Below are 26,349 nucleotides of genomic sequence, written 5' to 3' on the forward strand. Positions count from 1 at the left end.
TAGTCACAGCAGGGGTGGAGAGAGAGGATTCTTCCAACATTTTTTTTTCTTCAGAAATATACTAGAAGGGGGATGGGAGAAAAGAAGAGAGAGAGAAGTGAACCTATGGGGAAACGTTTTTCTCTCCCTCAAAGTCAAATCAGGAAGGAACAGCAGCTTAGAATTTATCAATATCACCTCCTCTTTCTCCCCCTCCCTCTACGACACCAGCCAGTGTCTCCCCCCCCCCCCCCAACACACACACACACACACACTCCATCCCTTTCCAATCCATCACATCACCCCTCCCCTGCATCCCATCTTCTAGGCAGCACGCGCTGCGAGGGCCAGAGGCGGCCCTTAGCCAATGGGGCTACGGCAGGACGTGATGTCAGAGGAGGCTGTAGAAAAGGCGCGCAGGCTTGTGCTCGCTGGGACTGCAGAGCTGGGGTGGCTGCTTAGCTCGCACTTTAAGGGGATTGCTTCAAGCAGGTCCCGCAGCTGCAGAGATCCCAGCTCCTCCTCCTTCTCTTCCTCCTCTTCCTCCTCCTCCTCCTCCTCCTCCTCCTCCTCCTCCTCTTCCTCCTCCTCTTCTTCCTCCTCCTCCCCTCCTCTTCCCTCTCTTTTCCTCCTTCTCCCCACCTCCTCTTCTTTTTTCTTGATCTGCTTCGTCCTCCTCCTCCTCCACCTCCTCCTTCTTGCCCTCGTCCTCATCCTCCTCCCCTTCCTCCCTCTGCTCCTCCCCAGTTACCCACGCGTCTCAGATAGCCCATCATAGAGGGACAGCGACTTCAGATTAGCCAGAGGCACAATAAGCAGAGCAAGGCGCATTTGGAGACGCGGGACACTTGGGGAAGGGGGGGGGGGTGCGGAGTCGCTCTTGGAAAGGGGGCGCATCGTTACCTCTATCCCTTGACACTCACTCACTCACTCTCTCTCACTCTCTCACTCTCTCTCTCTCTCTCTCTCTCTCTCTCTCTCTCTCTCTCTCTCCCTCTCTCTCCTGCCTTTCGGTATTCCCTAGCTCCTCCCCTTCCCTCCCCTCTTCGGGAGAGGCACCGGCGGAGTTTGAGGAGGTAGAGAACCCAGCCCGCAGACTTTCCGACCTCCTTGCTTCGCGCAGCGCCCATAGCCGAAGGCTCTAGCCCCTGAACCCGAGACCAAGCGACCATGCCAACCGAGTGAAGGCGCCCAGAGGGGCATTGGCTACTGCCCTCCTCCCTAGGTTTCCGGGCTCGACATTTAACCACCGCTCCCAAACCTCCCCTTCTTCCCAAACCCCTGCAGCTCTGCCCCTCAGTGACTGAGACCTCTAGCTATGTAGGTGCCCAGGCCTGGGGCAGGTCCGGGAGGGGACTCGGGCAGACCATGCGCAAAGAACCGCTCCCTTCAGCCGGCTGCTCCGAGCAGCGCTGACAGCCCGGGGGGCTGAGGGGAGCAGGGCTTGGGCGGGGCTGGGCTGGGGCGAAGGAGAGCCCAGCCCGGGAGGCGGTGGGAGGAGGGATGTGCCTGGCCCGATAACATTCCCGGGCGCAGGGCGAACGGACTCCCGGAGAAATTCGGGTCCAGGGTAAGCCCCAGCACTCGTGGGCCAGCCAGCCGCCTCCCACCTTCCCTCCACCCCCAGCCTCCCGCGGCGCCTCCAGCTCCCTCTCCCGCGTCTCAGCCACAGCCTCTTCTTCGTTTTCCTCGTCGCTCCGGCCCGGGGGCCCGGCCCCGCCGAGATGCTCTTCCACAGCTTGTCGGGTCCCGAAGTGCACGGGGTTATCGACGAAATGGACCGCAGGGCCAAGAGCGAAGCGCCAGCCATCAGCTCAGCCATAGACCGGGGCGAGACGGAGACGGTAGGCGCAAGGGCTGGGAAGGAGGGAAAGGGGTCTATGCGGAGGGGAACGAGGGACAGGACAGGGAGAAGAGAGCCTGCGGGGCAGAGGAGGGAGACAATATCACCCCCAAATGCTGGTTCCTGTTCTCCTGCACCCCTACCCCCTTTACCACAAACTACCAACAGGAGAAGGCATACCTCATACCCGTGTTTGCTTTGAGGGATCCGGGAGGAAAGGACTTGGGGAGGGGGTATGGCGCAGGGGGGAGCAGGATTTGACTGGGAATTGTGATCTGGGGGTTGGGGCAAGTCTGTGGAGAAACGCGGAGCTGGCGGTTCCCACACCTCCTCCTCTGGGTGCTCTTCGAAGTTTTGGGGAAAGTGAGCTGTGTACTTTTCGGAGCGCCCTTCGCTGGGCCCGGGGTTCAAAAGCCCAAGCTAGGGGCTGCAAGAAACCGAGTCCGTAGCAACACTACCTCACCCCAGGACTGAGGGCTTTCTGTTGGGCTGCGGCTTTCCCCTTGGAAGGAGATGGAAAACGGAAAAGAAGAACGAGAGAGAGAAATGCCTAGCGTTTCTCCCGATGTGGGAGAGCCAGGGGCCCAATTGGGCCAGGACAAAGATTACTTGCCTCCTTTGGGTGGCATAGGGTGAAAAGGTGAGAATACTCGCCTTCTCCCCTACCTTGGAGACTAGCGAGTTTGGTTTGTGCCCAGCGCTCAGCCCTCCTTTAGTTCTTGTCCCGGGGCAGCCCGAGGGGCCTTAGTCCCTGTGGCAGCCAGGACCCGGGTTTTGGAGGAAAGAAATAGCCGGCACAATCCGCCGTCAGTTTGTGTCCTCCGCTCGGCTCCCGGCTCCGGGCTCCGGGCTCCGGGCTCCGGGCTCCGGGCTGTAGGAGCTTCCCTGGCTCCTTGCCTTTTTCCAGCCCCGCTCCCTTTAGCCTCTAGCCACTGAGTGGAATCGGAGGGGACAAACCTAGCTTACTATTCCCGCAGAGGATTGATTACTTCGGGAGCGAGGGCTTCGTTGTCTGTCTTTCGGCGCCTTCTATCCCAATCTTGGGGGTCTTGGATCTGGGAGGGTGTGTGTCTGCCAGGGGTGTGTGTGTGTGGGAGACAAGCGCCGGGCGGTTGCCACCCCTCTTCTTTCTCTAGCCTTGTGAGGGGGGAGCCCCAAAGTTAGGCGGCAGCGTTTGTAAAGCGCACCCGTCCCTCTCCTTGGGGTCCCAGATGCGACTTGGGGTTCTGGGCTGGCCCAGGCTGAGGACTCCCAGGATTTCCGACAGGCCGGCAGGCCCCTTCTCTGTCCCCAGAGCAGGCCAGGCCCAGCGCCCGGCTCGGGCGTGACCTTTGGGGAGAGAAAAATAACCTGGCCCAGCTTTTGAGATTTCTCTGCGGAGCCGTGCCTGGATCTCGGGCAAGACGGCCTTCTTTTCTCTGTCCTCATTCTTATTAAACAAAATAAATTAAAGACTCCTCGGGGTAGGGTTGGAGTTGTGGGCCAAAGGAGGGGGGAAGGCATTTTGAGGTCTGTCTCCAGCTATTTCTCCTCGCCAAAACTTGGTGCCCCTGGGGACCGGAAGGCAGCGAGGGGTCTTGCGCTGTATTACGGATTGACTTACGAGTAGTGAACTGTCTGTTGGTCTTGAAGCCATTGTAGTTGGGGTGGCAGACCCCTTGGTCGGCCTCCTGTGAAAGCTGGACCTTTTCGTGGTGGAAAAAGGTCTGGTCGGGTAGTGTATGTGTAGTGGGAGAAGAAAGGTCCCAAGAAGGTGCCGTCTCAGCAGTAGGGCCTTGGGGTTTGTGGTTCGGGGTGCAGTAGGAGAAAGGGGGTAAGGCTATATTTCTCCATGTCCTAGTTGGAGTGCAAACGCTGGACTCAAATTGGTGACATTAGACTGCTTCCTTTTTATCCCCCGGACTTCCAGAGCTGTATGGGGCTCACTTTTATTTTTTTCTCTCTTTTAAAATCCAGAGGGAAGGAAAGAGGAGTAAAAACATCCCAAAAAGAGTTAAGGAAATGAGTCTGGAGATCATGAGGTTTCGGGGAACACAGAAACTCTTTCAATATCCCCTTTAAGTTACTCGTGAGACCCAAGAAAATACATTTGGGGGTGGGATGCTTCATTCCCTCCAGTTCCTCCCTTACCCCAGTCATCCTTCAGCGTAGGCCGAGTTAAAGACCCCAGCCTCAAAGCCATCCACAAGAAAGGGAGGGGGAGGGGGAGGGAGGGGGGGAGGAAAGGAGAAAGGGAGGGAGAGGGCGACTCTGAGAAAGGGGGTGGGGGAGGAAGGAGAGGGCGAGAGCTAGCGAAGGCGATTGGGAGGGAGCGATCTGGAGTGAGAGGGGAGGAGAGAGACCCAGAGACTGGGACCAGGGCCGAAGAGGAGGCAGAGGTCGCGAGCAAGGCGCCGCTTTGGGGCGTCTGGTTTCACGCCGGGTATGAAGTGGGGGTTGGGGTCCGTTTCATCAGCCCCAGAGTAAAAGTTCCGCTTTCTTTAGGCCCCTGGGCCTTACTGAATTGTAGGGTACCTTCTCTCCTCTGGGGGAGATAGTGGAGGAAGAGGACAACGTTTGGGAATGGAGCGGTGGTAGGTTGTAGTGGAGAGCAGTACTGTGGCAGAAGAAGAGAGAATCAGGGTAAGCAGCAGCCTCCAGGTGACACCGTGTCTGGCTTGGGCTAACTGTGCCCTCTTACCCCATAGACCATGCCGTCCATCAGCAGTGACCGGGCCGCGCTCTGCGCGGGCTGTGGAGGCAAAATCTCCGATCGCTACTACCTACTGGCAGTGGACAAACAGTGGCACATGCGTTGCCTGAAGTGCTGCGAGTGTAAACTCAATCTGGAGTCGGAGCTCACCTGCTTCAGCAAGGACGGCAGCATTTACTGCAAAGAAGACTATTACAGGTACGGGAACAAGTATCCTATACCCGGAGCAGTGAACTCTGTCGGGCCTAAGTTGCCCTGGAGGAGCGGATGTGTGTGTGCGTTGGGGGGGGGGGGGGGTTTCTGTCCTGGAACGAAAAAGAGGAGAGGGTGACAGTGGACTCCTTAAGAGATGGATGAAGGCAGAGTCCCTCCCTTCCTTGCCCCCCTTGGAAGTTTAAGTGCAACTAAGAGGGAGAGTCTCCCTTGGCCTCCATCTGCTTCTGCCTTTAGTCTCAGGAGACTCAGAAATAGGCATCCTCCACTCCCCCTCCCCCGCCATATTTGGACTCAGTGTTGGAAGGGAAGGGAGATCTTTGAGAAAAGGTTCCAGAGATTTTTTGGATCGATAGAGTGACTGGGAGCTACCCTGTGTGCATGGGATAGAAAATATATTTTGATAGAAAAAAGCTCTCTCTCTCTCTCTCTCTCTCTCTCTCTCTCTCTCTCTCTCTCTCTCTCTCTCTCTCTCTCCTCTACCCCTCCCTCCCTCTCTCTCCTCTGTCTTTCTAGCTGCTATGGATCTTCCATTTTGTTTTGTTTTTTATTTTAATCATATTTCCCCCTTTAATTTCCCTTATCTTTCTCCTTTCTTTGGCTTTTTCAAATTCCCTCTTGTTTAGAGGTCTGTGTTGTTCACTGGCAGTGGCTGGGAGGTGCTGGGGGAGGGTGGGGGAAGGGCAAGGGCATGTGACAAGTCCCTTGGTCCCCGGTGTTGACAACTTTGAGGAGGGCAAGAGTGGGAGCTAACTGGGGGCTCTCTTGGGTTTTAGACAAGCACTAGGAGAAACAGGGAACTTTCTTGGTGAAGGCAGGTAAAAGTGGGGGTGTGAGGTGTCAGGTGAGGATCAGAAGAAGAGAGCCTGAGAACCTAGGTCATCTGACCCAGGGTAGGGAAAGAGGCTTGGAACCTAGTACTTTGAGAGTTGAAGGCCTACTTGTTCCCATTAGTCAGCTCAATAAGAGTAAAAAATGAAAGGGGTGGGGGGTGAAGGGTGGAGGGGGCAACAGCATTGATCCAAGGCATCAGGAATAGAAGGAGCCACCTTCCCCAAACAGCATTGCTTCCCTCTTCATTCCAGGCGGTTCTCTGTGCAACGCTGTGCCCGCTGTCACCTGGGCATCTCAGCATCAGAGATGGTGATGCGAGCCCGAGACCTAGTTTACCATCTCAACTGCTTCACCTGCACCACGTGCAACAAGATGCTGACCACGGGTGATCACTTTGGAATGAAGGATAGCCTGGTCTACTGCCGGCTGCACTTCGAAGCGCTGCTGCAGGGTGACTACCAGGCCCACTTCAACCATGCCGACGTGGCGGCAGCCGCAGCAGCCGCAGCAGCAGCTGCAGCCAAGGGCTCGGGTTTGGGCACTGGCGGGGCCAACACCTTGGGCCTCCCTTACTACAACGGCGTGGGCACAGTGCAGAAGGGTCGGCCACGGAAACGGAAGAGCCCAGGGCCTGGGGCGGACCTGGCTGCCTACAATGCAGGTAAGAAGTGCTGTCCCTGGCCTCTTTAGTCCCCTTGAGGCCTGACTCTCCCGGGAAAGGCTCAGCACGGGCTAGTGGGGGACAGTTGCAACTGGGAAGATGAGGGTTCTGTGACTGTATCTGCTGGTGGGCTTGTCCAGATGATTCCCAACTTTAGGTCTTTAGTCCATTTCTGCCATCTATTTCTACCTTGCCTAGTGATGTACCCAAGTGTATCTTAACCTCTTGGGATTAAATGATACACATTAATTTATTGATCTCCTCACCTTCGATGCTTTTGCATTTCTGTCCTCTGGGACTTGTGGGGGGAGCACAGAATCTCAGAGCTATGGGAGCTTATAAAGAATTGGTCTTTGGAAGTTGTTTGGCTTTTGGTTCCTTCCCCCCTCCCCCACTCCCATCATCTAAAAGAAAGGAGTTTGGAAGGGAGGTCATCTGGTTAAGGAGAAAACAGGAGGGGGGACTATTCATGATTAGCAGGTAGGAGAGAGAAGGGTAGCTGGAACTGAAATCTGGAAGGCAGGCAGAGCTTGTAAATTAGCACTTCTGAGGACCAGGCTGTGAATTCCCTTTGGTAGCTCGATGAGGAGGGTTAGCCCAGGTTGCAAGGGCCCAGCCCTGGTGAGGGAAACCAGGTCTGGGAGCTGGAGAGAACCGGGAAGTTCGGGAGAGCAGGTGCGGGAAGCTGGAGGGGAGGGAACAGAAAAATGGCTAGAGCTGGAAGATGCAGGCCAGAGATGGTAAATCCTCACTCTTGAGGACCAGGTATTCTCTCTGGGAGATCTCACAAGACAGCACAGTGTACTGGCTGCCTGCGGGTGGCTGAGCCTGGGTAGGAGCAGCCGGGGCAGGGAGCTGCAAAGGTCCTAAGAGCCTGGAGCTGAGTGGGAGAGCAGGTGCCCTGGCTGGAGGTTAAGGGATCGAGATGTAGCTGGAGTTGAAAACTAAAGACCTAGATGTGAAGCTCAAGCTTAGGAGGGCCAAGAACTGATTTCGTTTGCTTCTCTTTGGGGATGGGGGTGGGGTGGGGAAAGGAGCCGTAAGAGCGGCCGAGGCCCAAGCAAGGTTAGGGGAGCGAGTCTTGGGAGCTGCAGGAGCCAGCGGTAAGCTGAGCGCTGAGTCGGGAGCAGGTGCCCGGGGCGGAGCGGGGAGGGCGGAGAGGCCCAAGATGGGGACTCAGCCCTACAGTCAGGCGGTCCTCGAGGCAAGGCCTGGTTAGTGTAACGCCAGAGCTGGACAGGGCCGAGCCTGGGTGGAGAAAAGCTGGAAGCAGACTTGCGGAGGCCCTAATGGGATAGATGACTGCGAAGGGACTCCTGGTCATGCTAGACCAGGGTGCGGGACTATGTGAAAGCTATGGGAGACCGGGTGGATCAGTGGACCGCAGGCTGGAAGCCTGATGAGGAGGGGACCGGCGCATTCACACATAAGAAATTCGACCTTCCCACTGTCTTGCAGTTGGTGAAGGTGGAAGGGATCCCTTTGAGGAATTTGGGAAATAGTGGGGAGCAGAAGGTGCCAAGTCAGTAATGGGAGAAGGGAACCAATCTTTCCCCCATTCTCGACCTCAGTTGATTTTACCAGGTACCTCTAGGCTCTGGCTCAGTCTTTCCGTTCCCTCTCCTTTTTCTGTGAGGCGCCCACCCCCGCAGTCATAGCTCACCCTTCCTAAGACCTGAGAAAGCATTGTGCTTCGAGCACTGCACACTTTTCTCCGAAAACTCCTGAGCTACATCTCAGTGCTAAGTGGCCTAACATTCCCGAAATGTGTGACCAGGAAAGAGATGGGACTGGCCTGATTCTCTACCTCTGGCCCCAAGAATTAACTGGGGTGGGGACGGTTTTGGAGATGGGATGGGTGGATCTGCAACCGTTTCAATAACAACAATAGCACCAACACTTCTCATTTCTCTAACCCTCTAACGCCATGCTGCTAGGAAAGGCACGGACTTATTTTCTCCATTTTTGCCTATTAGAAAAAAGACCCAGAGAATGGAAGTGACTTGGCCAAGGTCACACAGCTAACAAAATCTGTGACTAACCCAAGTTTTCTGGGTGTACCATTCTTTCCGCTCTTTATGCTTCTCCCCCGCTGAGAGTCCCAGAGGTCTCAGTTTAGTCTTCCAGCTTTCGGAAGTCACCTCCTCCTCCTCCTCTCTTCCTTAATTTTGCAGACTCGGTCTTTCATTCTGCTTCCACCCCTTTACCCCCACCCCACCCCACCTCCACCTCCTACCTTCTTTTAGAAGGCAGATGTTGAGGTTCTGAAAACTAGTAAATTAAACCGTCGACATCTGCCTGAGGTATGGACAGCTCCGGAAAGCTTTATGATCCCCACGGCTTCCTAAATAGATAGAGTTTATTTGCAATTATTTTTTATTTCGTTTTCGAGATAACCGATTCCTGGAGGTTTTGTCTTCCCCCTCTCAGTCTAATGTGCGACTGCAAAAAAACAAAAACAAAACAAAACAAAATCCTCCCCCCACCCCCGAATAAAAACAAAAACCCTATCTTTTCAGCTCTCCTGGAGGGCGAGAGATGGAGGTGGGGAGAGAGTGAAGTTAAGGAGGTTTTACTCGGATTAAAATGTGATGGAGCACATCTGTATCGATGATCTATGTTCAGTAGCGATTTTGAAGCTTTTTTTCCACGTCATCGAAGCCGCAGTTAGAGAAATGGGTTGGAGAGTTGGTGGGTTGTGTGTGTGTGTGTGTGTGTGTGTGTGTGTGTGTGTTTTTAAGGATGGGGAGAATTTGCTTGTGCCTCCTTTTGAAATATTAAACCCGGAATCGGAATCTGTGAATCTTGAATGCAAAGAACATGGATTTGGAAAATTGAAAGGGGGAGTGGTTGCTTTTTTCGTTTGAGTGTGATGGCTCTGATTTGGCTTCTTTCTCCTTCTGAACCTGGTGTTTTCCCCTTCCCTATGAGGATGAAACTGAAGCTGCGTACTGACTTTCTCAGATAAAACTGCAATCTGTATATATTTATAAACAGTTCTAAGGAGGGACAGGTTGAGATGGAAGTTAGGCTGGTTCCTGAGATCTCTATTCCCTACGGGTGGCGGGTGTGTGTGGTGGTGGGATTTTTTTTCCCTTAAGGTGGGGGTGGGGTGGGGGGAGGAGCGATTGGAGCCGCGTTGAGAATTAAATTGAAGGGTAAATAAGAGATTTTTCGCTTCTTCCTCCCATCTCCCCCCCCCCCCCCGCCCCCCAGGGTTGGTATCTCTGTGAGGTAGAAGACTGGCTGGCGGGTTTGAGATGTGGATGAAGGCTGACAAGTGGAGAATAGCTTAGAAGGAAGCCAAGACTTCAAAAAGATCCATTCTCTCCCCCCCTCCCCTTCCCTCCTTTCTCGTCTCTTTTTTCCCCCTTAAAGAGTTTGCTGCCCCTGTTGTCGTTCATCCTCCTTCACTTGTTGAAAAGGAGTGAGATGCTGGAGGATAGTTTTGAAATTTTGTTTTGTTATCTGGGAGGGGGGTGGGAGAGGTAGGAGAGGGACTGCTGAATTGATGTCTGAACATGGGGCCACTTTTCAGGGTTTCCCAGGAAAGCGGCATCGCTGCAGGTCGGCCCTAGCCTCCCTCCGTTCAGAAGATTTTTCTTTTTTCGTTTCAGTTTCTGTCCCTCTTTAGAGGCGGCGGTATAGCGGAAGGATTGCAGGACTTGGAGTCAGGAGTTAGGGGTTGGAATTGGGGCTCTGACATTTCCTTTTTTGCGTGACCTTGGACAAGAAAACCTCAGTTTTCTTGCTTACCAAAAAAGAAGAAAAAAGAGAGAGAGAGAGATACTACTTCTTTGCCTCACGGGAATGTTCCGAGGAAAGTACTTTGTACCTTGCAATGTGATAGAAATGTGGGCTGAGTGTTAGTATTATGTTTATTCCTATTTGTATGAAAGAAGCTAAAATACATTCGAAAAAGGAACGAGAGGGATGTGACCATCCGATTATCAAGGGCTCCAAATGTTAATGTCTCCTTCATTCCTAGCCCCAGCCAAAAACCCATTCATGGAGTGAAGAGACTTTAGACAGGCAAATGATACTGGGAGCCTGGTTTGGGGCAGGGAAGGAAGGCATTGGGAGAACACCAAATATACGGTTTGCCGGGATAATGACACAAAGCCACTCAGCCCCGGAGGGGTCTCAGGGTAGTGGAAAAGGCTAAATTTAGAACATGAGGATGAGTTAAAATCTCAAAGTAAACACTTACTGGCTGTATGAGTTGTGGGCTGGTCACTTCTTTCTGAACCTCAGTTGCCTCATTTGTGAAATGGGAAGGTAGACTCTACCTATTCCCAGGACCATTTTGAGGAAAGTGTTTTGTGAACTTTATAGAAACAGAAATCCTTTATCCCTACAAGAGCAAATCTAAGCTGAGTTGTGGTTGATCTGAAGCTATAAAGACAAATGTATATGTATATTTAGATAACATGAAGGTCCTTGTGGTCTCTAGGTAGTGTTCAAGAAGGTGCTTGCTCCTTACGTCTTGAAGTCTCCTCAGGTGCTTGAAGCTATCCTTGGAAAATCAGGCTGGATGATCCGAATCAAGTCTAATTACTAAGTTTAAATCTGTTCTCTGCTACCTATGTAACCTTGAGCAAATCACTTTCCCTCTCTGGGCCTCAGTTTCCCCTTCTGTAAAATGAGGTTGGACTAGATGATCTCTTTTCAGTTCCTTTTCAGCTTGAAATTTTATTATCTTATAGGATCTAGTGAGAGCTGGGCCAAGTTTGTCGAGGGGTTTCCGAGTTTGCACAAATATTCATCAGAAATCTTCTTTTCTATTCCTCCCTCTCCACCCCACCCCCCCCCATAGTTCGGGTGAAGCACGAAAAAGGGCAGGACCCTTGTGGCCCAGCTCCTCAGAAATCTCTCCAGTTCTTCTCCCTCCCTTTTTCTGGGCCCCAAAGCGGGCAGGGGGGAGGGCGCCTGCCTTCGCTCTGGGAGGTGGTGGTGGGGGTTGAGGGGAGGGTTAGGGGCTGGGCGCTTTTTGCCAGGCCCCGGGGGAGGCCAGGAAGAAGAGAGGGAATGCTGAGGGGGGGAGGGGGGTTGGTGCTGCTGGTAACCAGAAGGAGAGCCACACCCGGTCCCATGGGGAGCTCTGAGCCCAGCGCAGCATGGGGTTGGCCTGGCCAAGCCGGGCGCTCCAAAGCAGCTTGGGAGTAGCTTGGCGGGCAGACTCTGGGGCCGGGCAAGTAGCTCTGGCCGAAAGGCGGTGACTTATTCTCCCCCCGCCCCTTTTTTTGCCTGGCGGCGTAATTACTGATTTGATTCCTATCCATTATTTAGACAATTGAACCTACAATCTCGTCTTTAGTAAAATGAGGCGAAGTCACATTTGATTACAGGTTCAGTCCCTGCGACAAGAGCTGGAAACCCGATGGGTTAATAACAGATCACGAGTAAATTATTCATGATTTTACGAGCTCTTTAGCTCTATTGAATTGGCCTAATTGAGAGGGAAAAAGAAAGCCAAAGCCCTCCCCACCCTCTCCCCTTTCCCCACGCTTCCCCCACCCCATCTCCCCCTTCCCCGACCTCCCTCTCAGCCCAATCTCCCCCTTTCCTAAACTAATCCCCTAACTCCCCTTTCCCCTCCTCATTCCATCCCTCCTCCCATCTCCCAGCTTCCCTCCCTGCCCCATTCTCTCTTTATCCTTACCTCCTCTCATTCTACTTCCCCTTAACCCCCTCCCTCCTTTACTCTCTCCTTCCTGGGACCTCACTCCCATCTTCCAAATTCAGCCTCTACATGTTTTCCTGTTGTCCCTCCTCCCACTTCCTTCCTTCATTTTACCCCATCAATCCCAAATTTGTCTCCTTTTAATCTTTATCTCCCCCATCTCCCAATTTTCATACCCTCTCCTCATCCCCTCCCATTTTATTTCCCTCTGACTTCTCCCTCAGATTGGGCCAGGCCTCAACCAGACTATTCAGAGCAGCTTTTCTTGTGCCCAATGAGCTATTATTTCTGCCCCACTTTAAAAGTTAGGTAGAGAGTGTAAAATAGCATTATGCCCATTTTGCAGATAAGAAAGTCAAGTCCCGAGTGGTTAAATGACTTGTTAAAGGTCACATGTCAGAGCCAGACCTTTCCTGTCAGTAGCAACCAAGGCACAGTTCCTTCCTTGCTTACCTTCTTATCCTTTCTTAGTATCTTGCCCCTATTTTTTTCTGTTTTGTCCATTCTCCAATTCCAACTCTGAGGGTTCCTTGCTCTTCAGACCCCTCCTACCTCCTTCCTATTCCACTCTGCCCTTCCCTTCCTCAAAGGAGTTTTTTTCCCTTTGGGCTACCCCTCATTGCCTCCTCCACCAGACCTATCTCAGGAAGGATTCCCCAAGGGCACACTGGGCCAGCAAAGGCCCCCAGCAGAGCTCATTAACAGAAGTCCAAGAGGGAGGGGGGGAGAAGGAGGGAAGGACAGGGCACTGTCCTGGGAAGGACTGAGAGTATCCCTTGAGAACATGCCTGAAGGAGCAGCTGTGGATGGTTCAGGGTTTTCCCTCCTCCCCATTCCCTTCCTTTAAGTCAACCTGGGACTAAGGATGGATAAAGACATAGACACTCTTTAAATAGGATTTTTCAAATTGTGTGTCCCTTTTATGCCAGAAAATACTTCCTTTTAAGGTCCATGCATACTTTTTTGGTGACAAATAAAATAGCATCTGTTATGAGAGACAGATCCATATATTGGGAAACATACCACTGTACTCTGGATCTGGATTTGAACCCCACCTGACTCTTGATGTGTCCTAAAGTAATTTATTTCATATCGCTGGTCTTCAATTTCTTCAACTAGACTGAGACCTTCAGTTAGACTGGTTACTTTCTAAAGTTCCTATGAGCTCAAGATCAATAGCCATAAAATGCCCAAGGCACTGAGTCCTGGGTTAGAATACCAGATATAATATATGTTAGTTGTGTGGCCATGAGCAAATCCCTTCTGTTCCCTAAACCTTAAAGTCTTCATTTGAAAAATGAAAATGATAAATGCTGCATACCCTCCCTAACAGAGTCAGGAAGAGATGGTGAACAGAATGTTGGATTTGGAGCCAAGAAGATCCCAGTTGAAATCTCAACTCAGATACTCACTAGCATTCGGACTTAAGAAAAGTCCTTCAATGTGGCTGAACCTCAGGCCACTCTTTAAGGTTCTGAGTTGTAGATTGATTAGTTGATAGAGGGAACCTCTGCATCAACAAAATCTGGGGTCTCTTTTTGATCCATATAGCCAACTGACTGCTTCACAGGAGAGAAACATTTTGTTAACCTTGGAATACTGTCAAAATAGGAATAGTTGGAGAGAAGGCTCCTGGTCAGGAACATATGGGAACATACTTTTCAAGCATCAGGTTGATGAAGTTTTCAACTTTTTGTCCAAGGATATAAATGCTTTGTCCTTATTCTTCTCCCAAGAGTCAGCCTTCCCCCCTACCTCTAGCCTACCCCTTTCTCTGAGAAGACATTTATCTGGGAATAAGGCGTCAGCTCAAACTCTAAAACACATTTCCTGGTCATATAATTCTGGGCAAGTTATTTAGCCTTCTTGAACTTCAATGTCATCATCTATAAAATGGGGGTACTGTAAAGGGATGTCATGAGGATAAAATGAGATAATGTGTATGAAACCACTTTACAAACTTGAAAGTCCTATATAAGCCATTATTCTTATCTGCTTGCCCTTCTCCCTGACTCCCCCCTTCTCTATCACCTGGGACAGGCAATGATATCAAAAGAAATAAAAGGAATTCTATGTTCCTATGCTCACTCCCTTTTCTCAAGCACCTTGGGGGTAACTGGCAGATTTACTTAGGATACGTGGAGTCAGAGGAGCTGGGCCAGAGTCCCAGCTCTGACACTTATTAACTATAGCAATTCACTTTCTGTTCTGAGCTTCAGTTTCCTCATCAGTAAGATGGGAATAATAATGCTTGTACTCCCTACCTCATAAGACCATTGTGAAGAAAGGGCTCAAGTGTTGTAAGCCTCAAAACACTATAGGAATGGGAACTATTATTTCTCTGAAACCACATTTAAGGACAATCCTTTGACTCCTTGTTAAATGGTAGGAATTTGTTTTAAAGGACTAAGCTCCTCCTCCCCTTCCATCCCCCAAATTGCACCCCGTGTTCTCCTCCCTTCTTTGGCTCTAGTCCCAGGCTTGGTCCCAAGGGTTCTCCCAGGTGGTCTATGCCCCCCAGGAATCTTGGAAGAGGGAGACTCTGCTCCATGGGTTCTTGGAGGGGGCAGATTGCCTGTTCTCTGGGCTCTTGGGGATGGGAAGGGACCCTTCTCCAAGGGCCATTGGTGAAGGGAAAGATCCTGTTCTAAGGGTTCTTGGGGCAGGAGGTGCAAAAGACATCCTGCTTTGTGGGCTCATAGTATGCGGCAGCTGTGACCTAAGCCCCCTGCCAAGCTGTGACCTGGCCTCCCATGGAAGGAACTTCTTACTGTGAAGGGATTACTCCCTACCCCATTTAGGCTAAGAATGTGGTGGTAATAGCTAAGCTTTGTGGAAACCACCGAATTCAATCTCTAGTTGGAAAGTGTCTGGGGAGGAGGGCTCCTCTCTCCCCTCCTGCCTGAGGAATGACTGTGAGCCCAGGTCAGTGTCTGGACAGCATGGGAACAGTGAAGGAAATGAGATCTATTAGCTATAGAGAAGTTGGTTCACTTGAGGCTAGGAAGTTTATCCTTTTCTGTAGTGGCTGATTTCTTTGAAAGGGTCTGAGGTCAGCTCATGACAGAGATGTGATAATAGGTGTGGAAAGTGTCCTGGATCGGGAGGCAGAAGATTGGGGTTCAAATCTTGGTTCTGATAAGTCCCAGTCGAATGACCTTGGGCTAATTATTTCTTCTCTTGGGGCCTCAGTTTCTTCACTCATAAAGTGAAACTATTGGATTAGATGATTGATAAGGTTGCTTACAGTTCTGAATTCTAAAAAGGAGTTGTACTTGAAGCAGCTTTGCCTAGGCTGTGCCTGGAACATGGAAGGAAACTTCATAATGTAGATAATTTAAAAAATAAATTCACATATTTATATAAATAGTTATTCTGAGTGTATTAATAACAAATTAAGCAAAAAATAAAAATGAGTTTAGTAAGACCATAAACTCAAAATCATTTATAAATTACTTTTTAAAATGTATATTAACCTTGACAAAACAATTTAAACACTTTGTTCGCTTCCAGGTCCCTTTCCCATTTCCTTTTTATTTTTTATATTTTTGTTATTACTATTATTTTACATAGTTGTCATATGTGTGTGTATTTTTTATTCTACATTCTTTGTGGTGCACATATTTTAAATACCAGAAGAATTCAGTCTCTGACTCATAGGAATTGGTTTTTGTGATCAGAAAGGTGTCCTACATTATCTCAAAGCCTCAGATAGACCATAAATATAAGAAAACAATCTTTAAACTCTACCTGGACAGGGCTACTAGGTGGCTCAGCAGAATGACAACCAAGGCCTGGAGGTGGGAAGTCCTGGATTCAAATGTGGCCTCAGACACTTCCTAGCTGTGTGACCTTGGGCAAGTCACTTAACTCCCATTGCCTAGCTCATACTCCTCTTCTACTTTGGAACCAATACAAAGCATTGATTCTAAGACAGAAGGTTAAAAGGTTAAAAAAAAAAAAGCTACCTGGAATTCTCAAATGCTGATGTAGTGACAAGAGAACATAATTCAGAATCGAAGGGCTTGTGTTCAAATCCCTGCTCTGATGTTGTCTAGTAGGGCATTGCCTCCTCTTTCTGGGCCCCTGTGTCCTATCTGAAAAGGGAAGGGATTGGACTCTATGCCTTTTGAATCAGCTCTGAATCCTTTGATCCTAGGAGTGATGTCAATGAGACCCAAAGAGACTACTATAGACTTCCTGTGCATTTTTTTAAGGGCAGGAAGGTGCAGTGTCTAACTGAAGCTGCTTGACAATAACCTGGTATCTCAGGACCCAGACTCCACTTGATTTGGGTGAGGAAAGGGAAGCTTAGTAGATTTTGCTGGACTCATGCTTGCACAGGGACTGCTGCAGACTAAACCCAGAGAGCCTCTGGGAGGCACTCTCTGGCTTCCTGGACCTTCAAGGATGCAGTCTTCCTCTGGGGAAATGTCCTTTGCCCTAATGTGAGGGCAGGAGAAGCCTCCTCACTCCACCCTTCACCTCTGAACCTTTCTCCCACTCTAGCACTGAGCTGTAACGAAAATGACGGGGACCATCTGGACAGGGACCAGCAGTACCCCAGCAGCCAGAAGACTAAGCGAATGCGGACCTCCTTTAAACATCACCAGCTAAGGACGATGAAGTCCTATTTTGCTATTAACCATAACCCTGACGCCAAGGATTTGAAACAGCTCGCACAGAAGACGGGTCTCACCAAAAGAGTCCTCCAGGTAAGGGGTGGGGGAAGTCCTGGGAGGTGGGAGTGTAGCTACTTCAGATTACACTACACAATAAGCTACACAAGAGGCAACCCACAGTAAGCAGTGTCAGGGATACGTCACACCCAGCACAAAACACCCAGTACACCTACAATGTGGGCTCATACACCCAAACATATGGGCCTCCGCAGTTTTCCCTGAAATCTTATTGGTTGAAGCTTATGTTAAAGAATAGCTTTGTGAGACCTCAGGAAGAAATATATTCACGATAGTTAAAAATCATATAAACACAAAAGAAAAGAAAACTCAAAGAAACATTGACCCTGCTCCCTTTGAAACACTTCCTCTAGGAACCTATCCTCTCTATCTTTCTGGGTTGTTTTTTCTTTCTCCCACTTCCTTCTTTTTGCCTTTCTCTGTCTGTTTCTTCTTGCCTTGGACTCTACCATTGGAGTCATTTTGTCCCTTTCTTTCTATTCTCCGCCTCCTTCTTAGGTTCATAGGATTTTAGAATTAGAAGAATCTCCTTAGAGATCCTCTTGTTTAATTCTGGAACTTTATAGATGAGGGAAATGAGGCCCAGAGAGTAATTCTTCTTATGCTGTACTCCTCTCTTATCAATCTCTTCTGCACCGTTTCTTTAGGTCATGTCTTAGAGGTCCCTCTCAACTCTGAAGAATATAAGATTTCCCCTTCCCCTTTGTTTCTCACTTTAATTTAATCTGAAAAGCCTATTTATGTGCCTACTACATGCAACACGCCCCCACGATCTGTATTTGCCCCCCTCCTATCTGCCCTCTGCCCCACCCCACCACTGCCACCCCCATCTGTGTTTATCTCTTCAGTTCCCTTCTGCCTTTGCCATAGGCTCCCCTCCCCTCACACTCCTGCCTTTTCTGTCTCTACTCCTCCCTCTATATGCCTCTGTTTGCGTCTGTGTACCTTGGGGTCCTTTTCTGTTTCTCAATATCTCTCCATCTCTTTCTCTTTTATCCTTGTAACTCTCAGGACTGAGTTTCCTCTAATGCTGACAACTGTAATTATTCATTCAATTTTGCTTTTTGTTTCCACCCCCCCCCCCCCCAGTCCCCCACCCCTCCTGGTGTGTCTCCAGTTAAAGGCAAAAGTGAGTTGAATTGAGCCGACTGACTCCCTTGCTGGGTTAAGACACTAAGGAAGTTGAGACACTTCTCTGAATATTTACCTGAAAAAAACGAAATAGAAACTTTCATTTGTTTTGTCAATCGGGCAGACAGAACATATTTGCCTCCGTGGTGGGAATGAATAATAAATGACTGTTTCAAAGATTAAAAAGCATTAATTTCTAATGCGCAGCTTTGTAATTTCCAACTGAGGGCGAGGAGCGATCGCTGGGATACATTCTTGGGGAGCCGGTTAGCTCTGGGTGCCCCTAAGACAGCTGTCTGCACAAAGACTTCCTTCCAGCCAACACTGAGACCCAGCTCTGGCGCTGGGCTTGTCTGCAGTTCCTAGGGAAGCTGCGGTAAAGGGGTTTGAGGGAGAGGGGCTGGAGAAAGAGCCGAAAGCTCAGAAGCTTCAGAGCCCAGGAGAGAGGAGTTTGAGGCCATTAGAGACTCGGGTTAGAGATGATGGTGGGGTGGAGGGGGGGGATGCCCTAGGAAAGTTTTCCAATTACTCTTTCACAAGATGCCACAGTAGAAAGAGTATTGGATCTATGATTTGAAGTTCTAAACCTGACTCAACTTCTTAAGGGGGGGGGGGGGCGAAATCTTGGGCAATCCAACAAACATTTATTAAATACCTATTAAGTGTAAGGTACTACCCTTCTCCAGGCCCCCTTTTCCTTATTTGTAAAATGGGTTTTGAAGTAGGTGGTCTTAATTCTCTGAGTATTGAGAGTAGTGAGGGAGATGAAATCTTGTGATTAAAGAATGGAATCACATTTTTAAAACGTTTCTTAGTTATATGAACGAAGAACTATTTTAAGGGGAGAAGACAGATGTTGTGACATCAGCAGAGTAAACTCCGAAAAAGTCAATCACACTCCAGTGCACCTCTTTGCTTCTACAAAGACCCTGTTTCTACATCTCTTTTCTGCCTTTGTCAGGGTTCAAGATCACTGGCCTTAGACCCATTTAAGAAAATCCGTTTTCTGATTGTGTCTTTAACTTCCCTCTTCCTCCTTTTCCCTATGAGCTCTGGAAAGCAGGGGGTGCTGAAATCAAGAGAGAAAGGGGAAGAGAAAGAGAAAAGGGAGAGAAAACAGAGATGAGAGTTCGAAGGAGTTGCCCAGGAGACATGAACAACCGAGTTCAGCTTGGGACAGAATTGTTTAGGATTTTGTTCAAGTTTTCTTGTAGTTCTTTTATTTGTCAGGCTTAGAAAATGGACCCTTGTGTTGGATTTCTGTCCCTACTACCCCTGTTTATAGGAGAGGGAAGGGAATTTGGGAGAAGTGGGGAGTATTTGCTTTACTAATGATCCACCCTGGAACAGCCCATGGGACACTCATGATCACTACCACAAGCAGGAGCTCATGTCTCCCAAGGAAGTGGAAAAGCTCAATGAGATTTCAGAATCATTGAGCATCTGCCTGGACTTAAAACTGAGAATCAGAAAAGGAGGTCTTGTCTTAGCTCTGCCTCTTATCTTCTTGAGTAAGTCGATTCTCTTTGAATCTTGGTTTCCGAATTTGAAAAATGAAGAGAGAGATCAGATGATATCTAAGGTTTATTTCAGCTTTAACAAGTCTTTATTCCATTGCTTAAGTAGACTAAATTACAGACCTATTTTTAAATAGATTCATTCCAGGTCTAACATTCTATGTTCCTACTTTTCCTCCAGCGTTAACACCTGCATTGAAAATCCAATAGTCCCTCTGCTAAGATCCGTTCCGTCTACCTCTAACCTTCTATGAACCATAATCCCTTTGCCAATCAGAGCCTGATCAGTGAGCTGCTATACCCAGTTGGTTCAAAATCTGTATGTTGTGAATCTAATTATGAGTTGATATCTCTTACTTTGGAGTCTTAAAAGAAACACCAGGAAAGTTTGGGTCTGATCATTTATTTTCCTCTTCACCCAAACCTAAGGGCCAGAATGGGGATTTTTAGTGTTGTTTTTTGGGGAATAGAGTGAATTTAATCTATCTGATGCCAGTGGGCAAAAACATGACCAAGAGACAGAAGTTTCAGGGAAGTGGATTTCAACCTAATAGAACTAAAAGTTAAATCTGACTACCTCATGAAACAGTGGTTTTCTGTCATGTTCAAACAGATATTGGATAACCACTTGTCAAGTGATAGTGTATAGGGGACTCATACTTTAGTTAAAGGTCCCCTTCTGACTCTAGATCTTGTGATTCTGTGAGCTGCTACTCAGGGCTCAGCTGTACTGTTAGCTTCAAGGATCTTTGGCTATGAAGAAATAGAATCAATGAAATCCCAAGATGTCCAAGCTCTCTTTTGATTCTACCTCCTTCCTTAGCTACCTTCCCCCAGATGGGAAAACAGTACAGATTTGAGCTCTTTTTCTCTGACCCTTCTCGACCAATGATGGAAGTAACATTGAGCAGAGAAGTAAAGGAAAAGATCCCAGAGCTTCTGGCAATTAGATTCTAGTGTTCCATTCAATCTAGAGTTATTAGAGAAGGTAGTGGCAGAGGGTGGTAAAATCCCCAAAGATGAGCAAATATATCACCAGAATTTTCAGGTACTGCTCTCCCCTACCTAGGGCAAACAGGACGAGCTCCTTCTTTTTAGATTCCACTTCTCTTTTGCAACCTCTAGCCAAATTCACTATGTCAAGAACTCAGCTTACCCCTCCTCATAAAATTCAAGGACTATGGAAGTCCTTCCTTAGAATCCTAGAATATTAAATCAAGAAGGAACCTTATAATATAGGATATTAGAGCACAATTTTATAACAATAGGCCTGAAAGAGAGCTTATGGAATAGCCTGTCAAGAGCTTGTAGAAATGTTATAGCTGGAAGAGATATTAGAACATGAAATACCTTAGAGATTAATATAGACACTGGCATAGAACATGGAATGTTAAGGCTCCAAGGGGACCTAAGAGATTATTTAATTCAACTTGCTCATTTTTACATTTAAGGAAACTGAAGCCAGGAATGAAGAGGTGATTTACCTGCTCAAGGTAAATCATGAGTTAGTGGCAGAGCCAGTTCCTGATAAAATTCATGCCTCCTGACTGCTTATTCCAGTGCCCTTTCCATTATGATGTTCCCTCTCCCGTGTTGGGCACCAGCTCCATCAATACACAGTCTTGTGCATTTCCTTCAAGATTGTCTTTTCCCCTCCCTGCAAAAGGGATCTTTATGTTCTTTCTTTTTTAACCCTTCACAGGACAGAGAAGAGATTCTAGGGAATAGAGAGCAATGTTAATGTGGAGGTAGATAGATGGGTAATGACACTACTTAATGGACAGAAACTCCAATTTGAGGATCATATTTATTTGCTCCAGAGGCAGCATGTCATAGGAAAGAGAAAGCTGATCTCAGAGTAAAAAAAACCTGGGATGTATACTTGGTTGTGTGACCATAAGCAAATAACTTAATCCTTTAGCATTGTGGGCAACTCTTTAATACAATACATTGATTAAAAGGTGTTGACCTATACTGGTAGAGGGAATAATATCCTCTTGTAGGAATTTCCCATACTAATGAAATAGATTTTGTTCCTATCCTTTGTTATTTGCTTAATGTGGTTTCTAGGTGGTTATGCATTAGCATACACTTCCTTTGATCAATTCAAATGCAGTAGGTGTGGGGTTTAGGCTCTTAGGTCTTGGTCTAATTGCAGAAAGCAGTATCCCAGAGTGACATATGTCTATAAGACTGCTGGGAAAGAAGCAATCTCCAGTAGTTTTGCATGATAACAGCAAAAATAATGATAATAATGTTACCAGTTCATTTCTAGAGCACTTTCCACATCACTTTCTTCATAATCTCAAGAGGGAGGTAGTCTAAGGATTATTATTCCCATTTTATACATGAGGAAACTGAGGTTTTGTGAGAGGAAATACGTTGGTTACAGTGAAAGAACTAATATGGAGCATAAATAAAGAAAGACCATTTCCCAGTTCAGACACATTTTATGAGCATTCCTTCCTCCTCTTTCAGGACAGTTCCAAAGAAGCCATCATGCCCTCTGTTAGCCTTAACTACCTCAATCCCTGGGAGAATTTTCATTTACTGCACTCAGTCAATGAATCCCTCTGATTCTGCTTTATTTTCTAGCCTGAGGTAGTCAGCATTCACAGTGGCATATTCTTTTATAGTTCCTGGTGATTACTATTATTATTTTTTATAAAATGGCATTTTCTTCTTTCTTCCAAAGGAGTTATATCCATTTCCCATTCCATATTAGGTCAGGCAATTCCAATGTAGATAAATAGCTGTTGACCACTTGTTGGTTCTTGGGGCTTAAGTTTTGCCTTTGCCATTCTGTGGCCCTAGGGGTAGTTGGTTTACCTCTCTGGACTTCTAGCACCTCAGCTGCAAAATGAGGGATGTGAACCATGGACTCATCTCATGGAGGTATGGATTAAAATATTGCCATGGTGGAAAGAATACTAGATTGGGAATCTCAAGGCCCAAACAAGGTCTATCCCAGTTCAGGAACTTAATCATGAAGAGATGATTTCTCCTCTTTAGGTCTCACTTTACTCTTATTTTGCAGGCTACATTAGATTATCTCTAAGATTAAACAATCTACAGAACATTAGATTTATCCCAAATATAAACATGAAAATAAGAAGGAACTATCACCCAGGATCAGCTCACAACTCAGAATCCCATTTAGGCTGATTTAACTTGAAAAGCTTGATTGTTGTTCACAGACACTGTACCTGCTTAGACAGACTGCTAATAATAGTTGTATTGGAATCTGAAACCCAAATTGTCCAAATATAGATTGTATTTTCCCCCTTCCAGATATAACTTATTTAAAACTGGAGTGTGGCCAACTATTTGTATTATTTTTTTTATTTATGAGATAAATTAAGAAGCATTTTATATTTTTTCTTTCAAGGAATTCTTAATGTGGGGGATAATGGCCTTTATTATGAATAGCCCATATTTGAGCCAGTACAGTGTTTGGGGAGGAAGATTGTGAAAAGTTCAGAAGTATATGAAGCTAATGAAAACAACAGGTAACAATTGTTATAAAAACCTGGAGTTCAAAACCAGAGAAACTTAGGAAAAATAATTTTAGAAGATACAATGATAACACTCTAAGAAATTTTGGAAATAAAATATTAGTGATGGAAGGGAGCTTGGAGATCATCTATTCTAACTCCCCCTTTTTACAGATGGGGCAACTGAACCCAGAGAGGCAGAATTCTTGCCCCAAGTAATTCAGTAATTTAATAGCAGAACTGGGGCTAGACACCAAGTATCCTTACTTTTCATATAGTACTTTCTTTTTCAGCACTCACTCTGATGGAAAGTCATTGATTTCATGATTTCTGCAGGACAGAGCTGTCCAAAACATTCACTTCACTGATATGCTAGCTTCTCTCAGGTCAAGGGTGGCATCTTTGCAGCCAGGTTAATGTTTGTATATATTTATTTGTAAGGCCCTTAAATATCCAAGAAACATCCTTTGAGTGTCATCAACCTGGAAGGAATCATTTCCTTTTTTGTTTTGGTAAGGAAACAAGACTCAGTCAGGAAGTTAGTGGTGGAGGTCTATCCAAGAAGTACCACAGAGATATAAGGACTCACAAGCTTAGGATCATCATAAGATTGAAAGCAAAGGAAATATCTGAGTAGAACTGAGGCCCAGTTGGGAATGCTGGCTCCTTCTATAAAAGTATAGCTTCAAGGTCAAAAAAACTTGAGCTCCAATCCTGCCTTTCATTCTGAATAAACTAGGTGACCCCAGGAAAGTCCCACAACTTTTCTGCTCTTCAGTTTCTTCATCTGTAAAATAGGAATATTCATACTTTCTCTTCTTACCTCATAAGACTGCTGTGAGAATGTTTTATAAATCCTAAATTGCTCTAGAAATGTGTCTTTATTGTTGCTATGATATAATCAACTTCAGTGTCATCATATGATCACCATTAGTGCCATTATCATTATTCATGCCTTGGTTCAGCCCTTGGACATTTATTCATGGGAAGGTAGAAGGAAAGAGAGAAAGCTTTAAGAGAATCTCTCAAGTTCCTCTTTTTACTGCCCTAAGATATAATCAGAAAGGATTTTAAAACTGAATCAAAATTAAGGCACAATCAAATATCACTTATTAACTGACTTCTTTGGGAAAGGCAACCTTAATATTGAAGTCTTGGGGAGCAATAGAGGTTCTAAGAGCATAGATTCACAATGGGTTGGGAAGAAGAGATGGGGGTAACATGGAATTTCTCGTGTCCTTAGCAGAGAGGTAAAAATAGTTGACAGAATGGATGGAAACAGGAAAACAGACACTGGCATCCTTTCTAAAAGTCTTTGCTTTTTCTTTCTTTGGGGATGTAGGGTGGGGAGGTGGTACAGTGATAATGGCAGAAGTTCCCCAAAGATAATAGCAACTTATCAAAATCATGCCATCTCTGACCTTTCTGGAGCTTGCACATCTCAACATCATCTTTTCTTTTCTTTTCTTTTCTTTTCTTTTCTTTTCTTTTCTTTTCTTTTCTTTTCTTTTCTTTTCTTTTCTTTTCTTTTCTTTTCTTTTCTTTTCCTCTTCATTAAACTCTTACTTCCTGTCTTAGAATCAATACTAAGTATTAGTTTCAAGACTGAATAATGGTAAAGGCTAGGCAATTGGGATTAGTTGACTTGTCTAGGATCACACAGCTAGGAAGTATCTGAGGTAAGATTTGAACCCAAATCCTTATGAGTCCAGGCCTGTGTGTATGTATGATATACATATATATGCATATATTCAGATACATGAAGAATATCTACATATGTACAGATAAAGGCACTATTAATATGCATCCTCATGCAATACATGCACAATCTGCATGCATGTATGTTCACTATATGTATATCTGGGTGTATGTGTAGAGATGCCCTTGGGTTTGTGTATATATGTTTATATACAAATACATGGCTATATATGAACATACATGTATGCATATACAAATGTCTTGTACATGTGTAGGCAGATAAATATGAATGCATATGTATATATGCATATAGATGTCTATGCAGTGCATGTTATTTGTGTGGCAATGTGTCTATATGTGTGTTTAGGTATATGCACATATAAAAGGTAAATTCAAGCAATTCTTTTTCAGGGTGTTTTGACCATGATGTTCCTGTGCCCAAAGATAACTGGAGGGACATGGTGGGGCATTAGATCCAAGGCCCTTATTCTGCTAAAATTTGTGCACATATATATTGTTTTATTCAGTTCCTCACGATTCTGTTCTTCCAATTGCAAGATTTCTTGGGCCTGAATTAGCTAGATAATTGCCTCAACTCTCTCCTTCCCTTGGATATTTGGGCCGAATCTACACAGGTGGGCCTGAAGAGCAGCCCTGGGCCAAAATCAGCTGGGCAGAATTGGGTACAAGCCAGAGAGTTGCTCTTATTCAATGCAGCTGACAGAGGCTTTAAAATATGATCCCATGGGAAGCTGGTCGATTGGATTTCTTTCTCTTTTTCTCTTGTTTTTCTTTATCATTTCTTCTTTCTTCTCTCTTGTATCCATTATCTTTTATGTTCCTTATTGCTTTTTCACTTTTCCTCTTTCCCATTCTCCCTCCCTCCATTCTCTCCTTCCTTCCTTCCTTCCTTCCTTCCTTCCTTCCTTCCTTCCTTCCTTCCTTCCTTCCTTCCTTCATTGCAGGCTTGTAAACACTGGCTGTTCTGTCTAATTGTTTCAGGTCTGGTTTCAGAATGCCAGAGCTAAATTCAGGCGGAACCTTCTACGCCAGGAGAACACAGGGGTGGACAAGACCTCAGACTCCACACTACAGACGGGGACCCCATCGGGCCCAGCCTCAGAGATTTCCAACGCATCCATGAGCCCCTCCAGCACCCCCACCACCCTCACGGACTTGACTAATCCCACAATGCCAACTGTGACGTCTGTCTTAACTTCCGTGCCTGGGAGCCTGGAGGGCCATGAGTCCAGGAGTCCCACACAGACAACTCTTACAAACCTTTTCTGATGACGCTTTCCCAATAATTTCTTTAAAAAAGAAATTATCCTTTAGTTGAATTCCAAGTGTATTTTAAATAGAGGCTTTGAGCAACTAACTAACCACATTTTAGGATCTCGCCTGGAAACAGAGGGGGAAAAAATGAGTGTTCTGGTAACTACAGAGTGTGGACTGAAAATTAACTTGGAAGATCTATCCGCAACACAACATTTGTGTAACTGTACAGTTTTGTGGACTGACTGAGCAAGGAAAACAAGAATTAATTTAAGTTGGCTAGAGCTTCTTGTATTTCAAAGACTGCCACGTGCCTTATATACTGTTTTATCTACATACTGGATTTCCCATGTCCATTTTCTCTCTTGCCTCCTTTTCTCTCTGTATATTTATGACCAGAGCAAAAATGTTTAAAAAAAAGTTTGTTACTTTGAATAGTTCTACAAGCAAACAAAAAACACAGACACACGCACATGCGCGCGCACACACACACACACACACACACACACAAACACACAAAGACACCCCTTCATTGGTTCTGTTGTTGTTTTAGAATTTTAAGGTGGACGTCTGTTCGAATATCAGAATTTGTAAAATCTAACCAGTAATAAAACCACTTATCGAAACTA

General features: G+C 46.7%; 1 protein-coding gene across 2 annotated transcripts; it reads left to right on the forward strand.

The window, feature by feature from the left end:
* The first annotated feature begins 388 nt into the window (after window positions 1–388).
* LHX2 (LIM homeobox 2) lies at window positions 389–26,349 on the forward strand. 2 transcript variants are annotated; one of them, XM_056812117.1, is made up of 6 exons: window positions 389–1,299; window positions 1,607–1,823; window positions 4,510–4,712; window positions 5,813–6,222; window positions 16,415–16,620; window positions 25,448–26,349. In XM_056812117.1, exons 2-6 carry the CDS (start codon window positions 1,704–1,706, stop codon window positions 25,733–25,735), a joined length of 1,227 nt encoding a protein of 408 aa, XP_056668095.1. In that variant the 5' UTR covers window positions 389–1,299; window positions 1,607–1,703; the 3' UTR covers window positions 25,736–26,349. The 2 variants fall into 2 exon arrangements, with proteins under 2 accessions (XP_056668095.1, XP_056668096.1); XM_056812118.1 differs by lacking the exons at window positions 389–1,299; window positions 1,607–1,823 and adding an exon at window positions 4,134–4,244.

This window comes from Monodelphis domestica, chromosome 1, assembly GCF_027887165.1.
Source record: "Monodelphis domestica isolate mMonDom1 chromosome 1, mMonDom1.pri, whole genome shotgun sequence".
NCBI lineage: Eukaryota > Metazoa > Chordata > Mammalia > Didelphimorphia > Didelphidae > Monodelphis > Monodelphis domestica.

Bases quoted from the DNA above. Each gene is read 5' to 3' on its own strand.
- LHX2 (XM_056812117.1), top strand. From the start codon at position 1,704: ATGCTCTTCCACAGCTTGTCGGGTCCCGAAGTGCACGGGGTTATCGAC. The intron at 6,223-16,414 runs GTAAGAAGTGCT...CTCCCACTCTAG, and splicing joins CCTGGCTGCCTACAATGCAG to CACTGAGCTGTAACGAAAAT. The intron at 16,621-25,447 runs GTAAGGGGTGGG...TAATTGTTTCAG, and splicing joins TCACCAAAAGAGTCCTCCAG to GTCTGGTTTCAGAATGCCAG.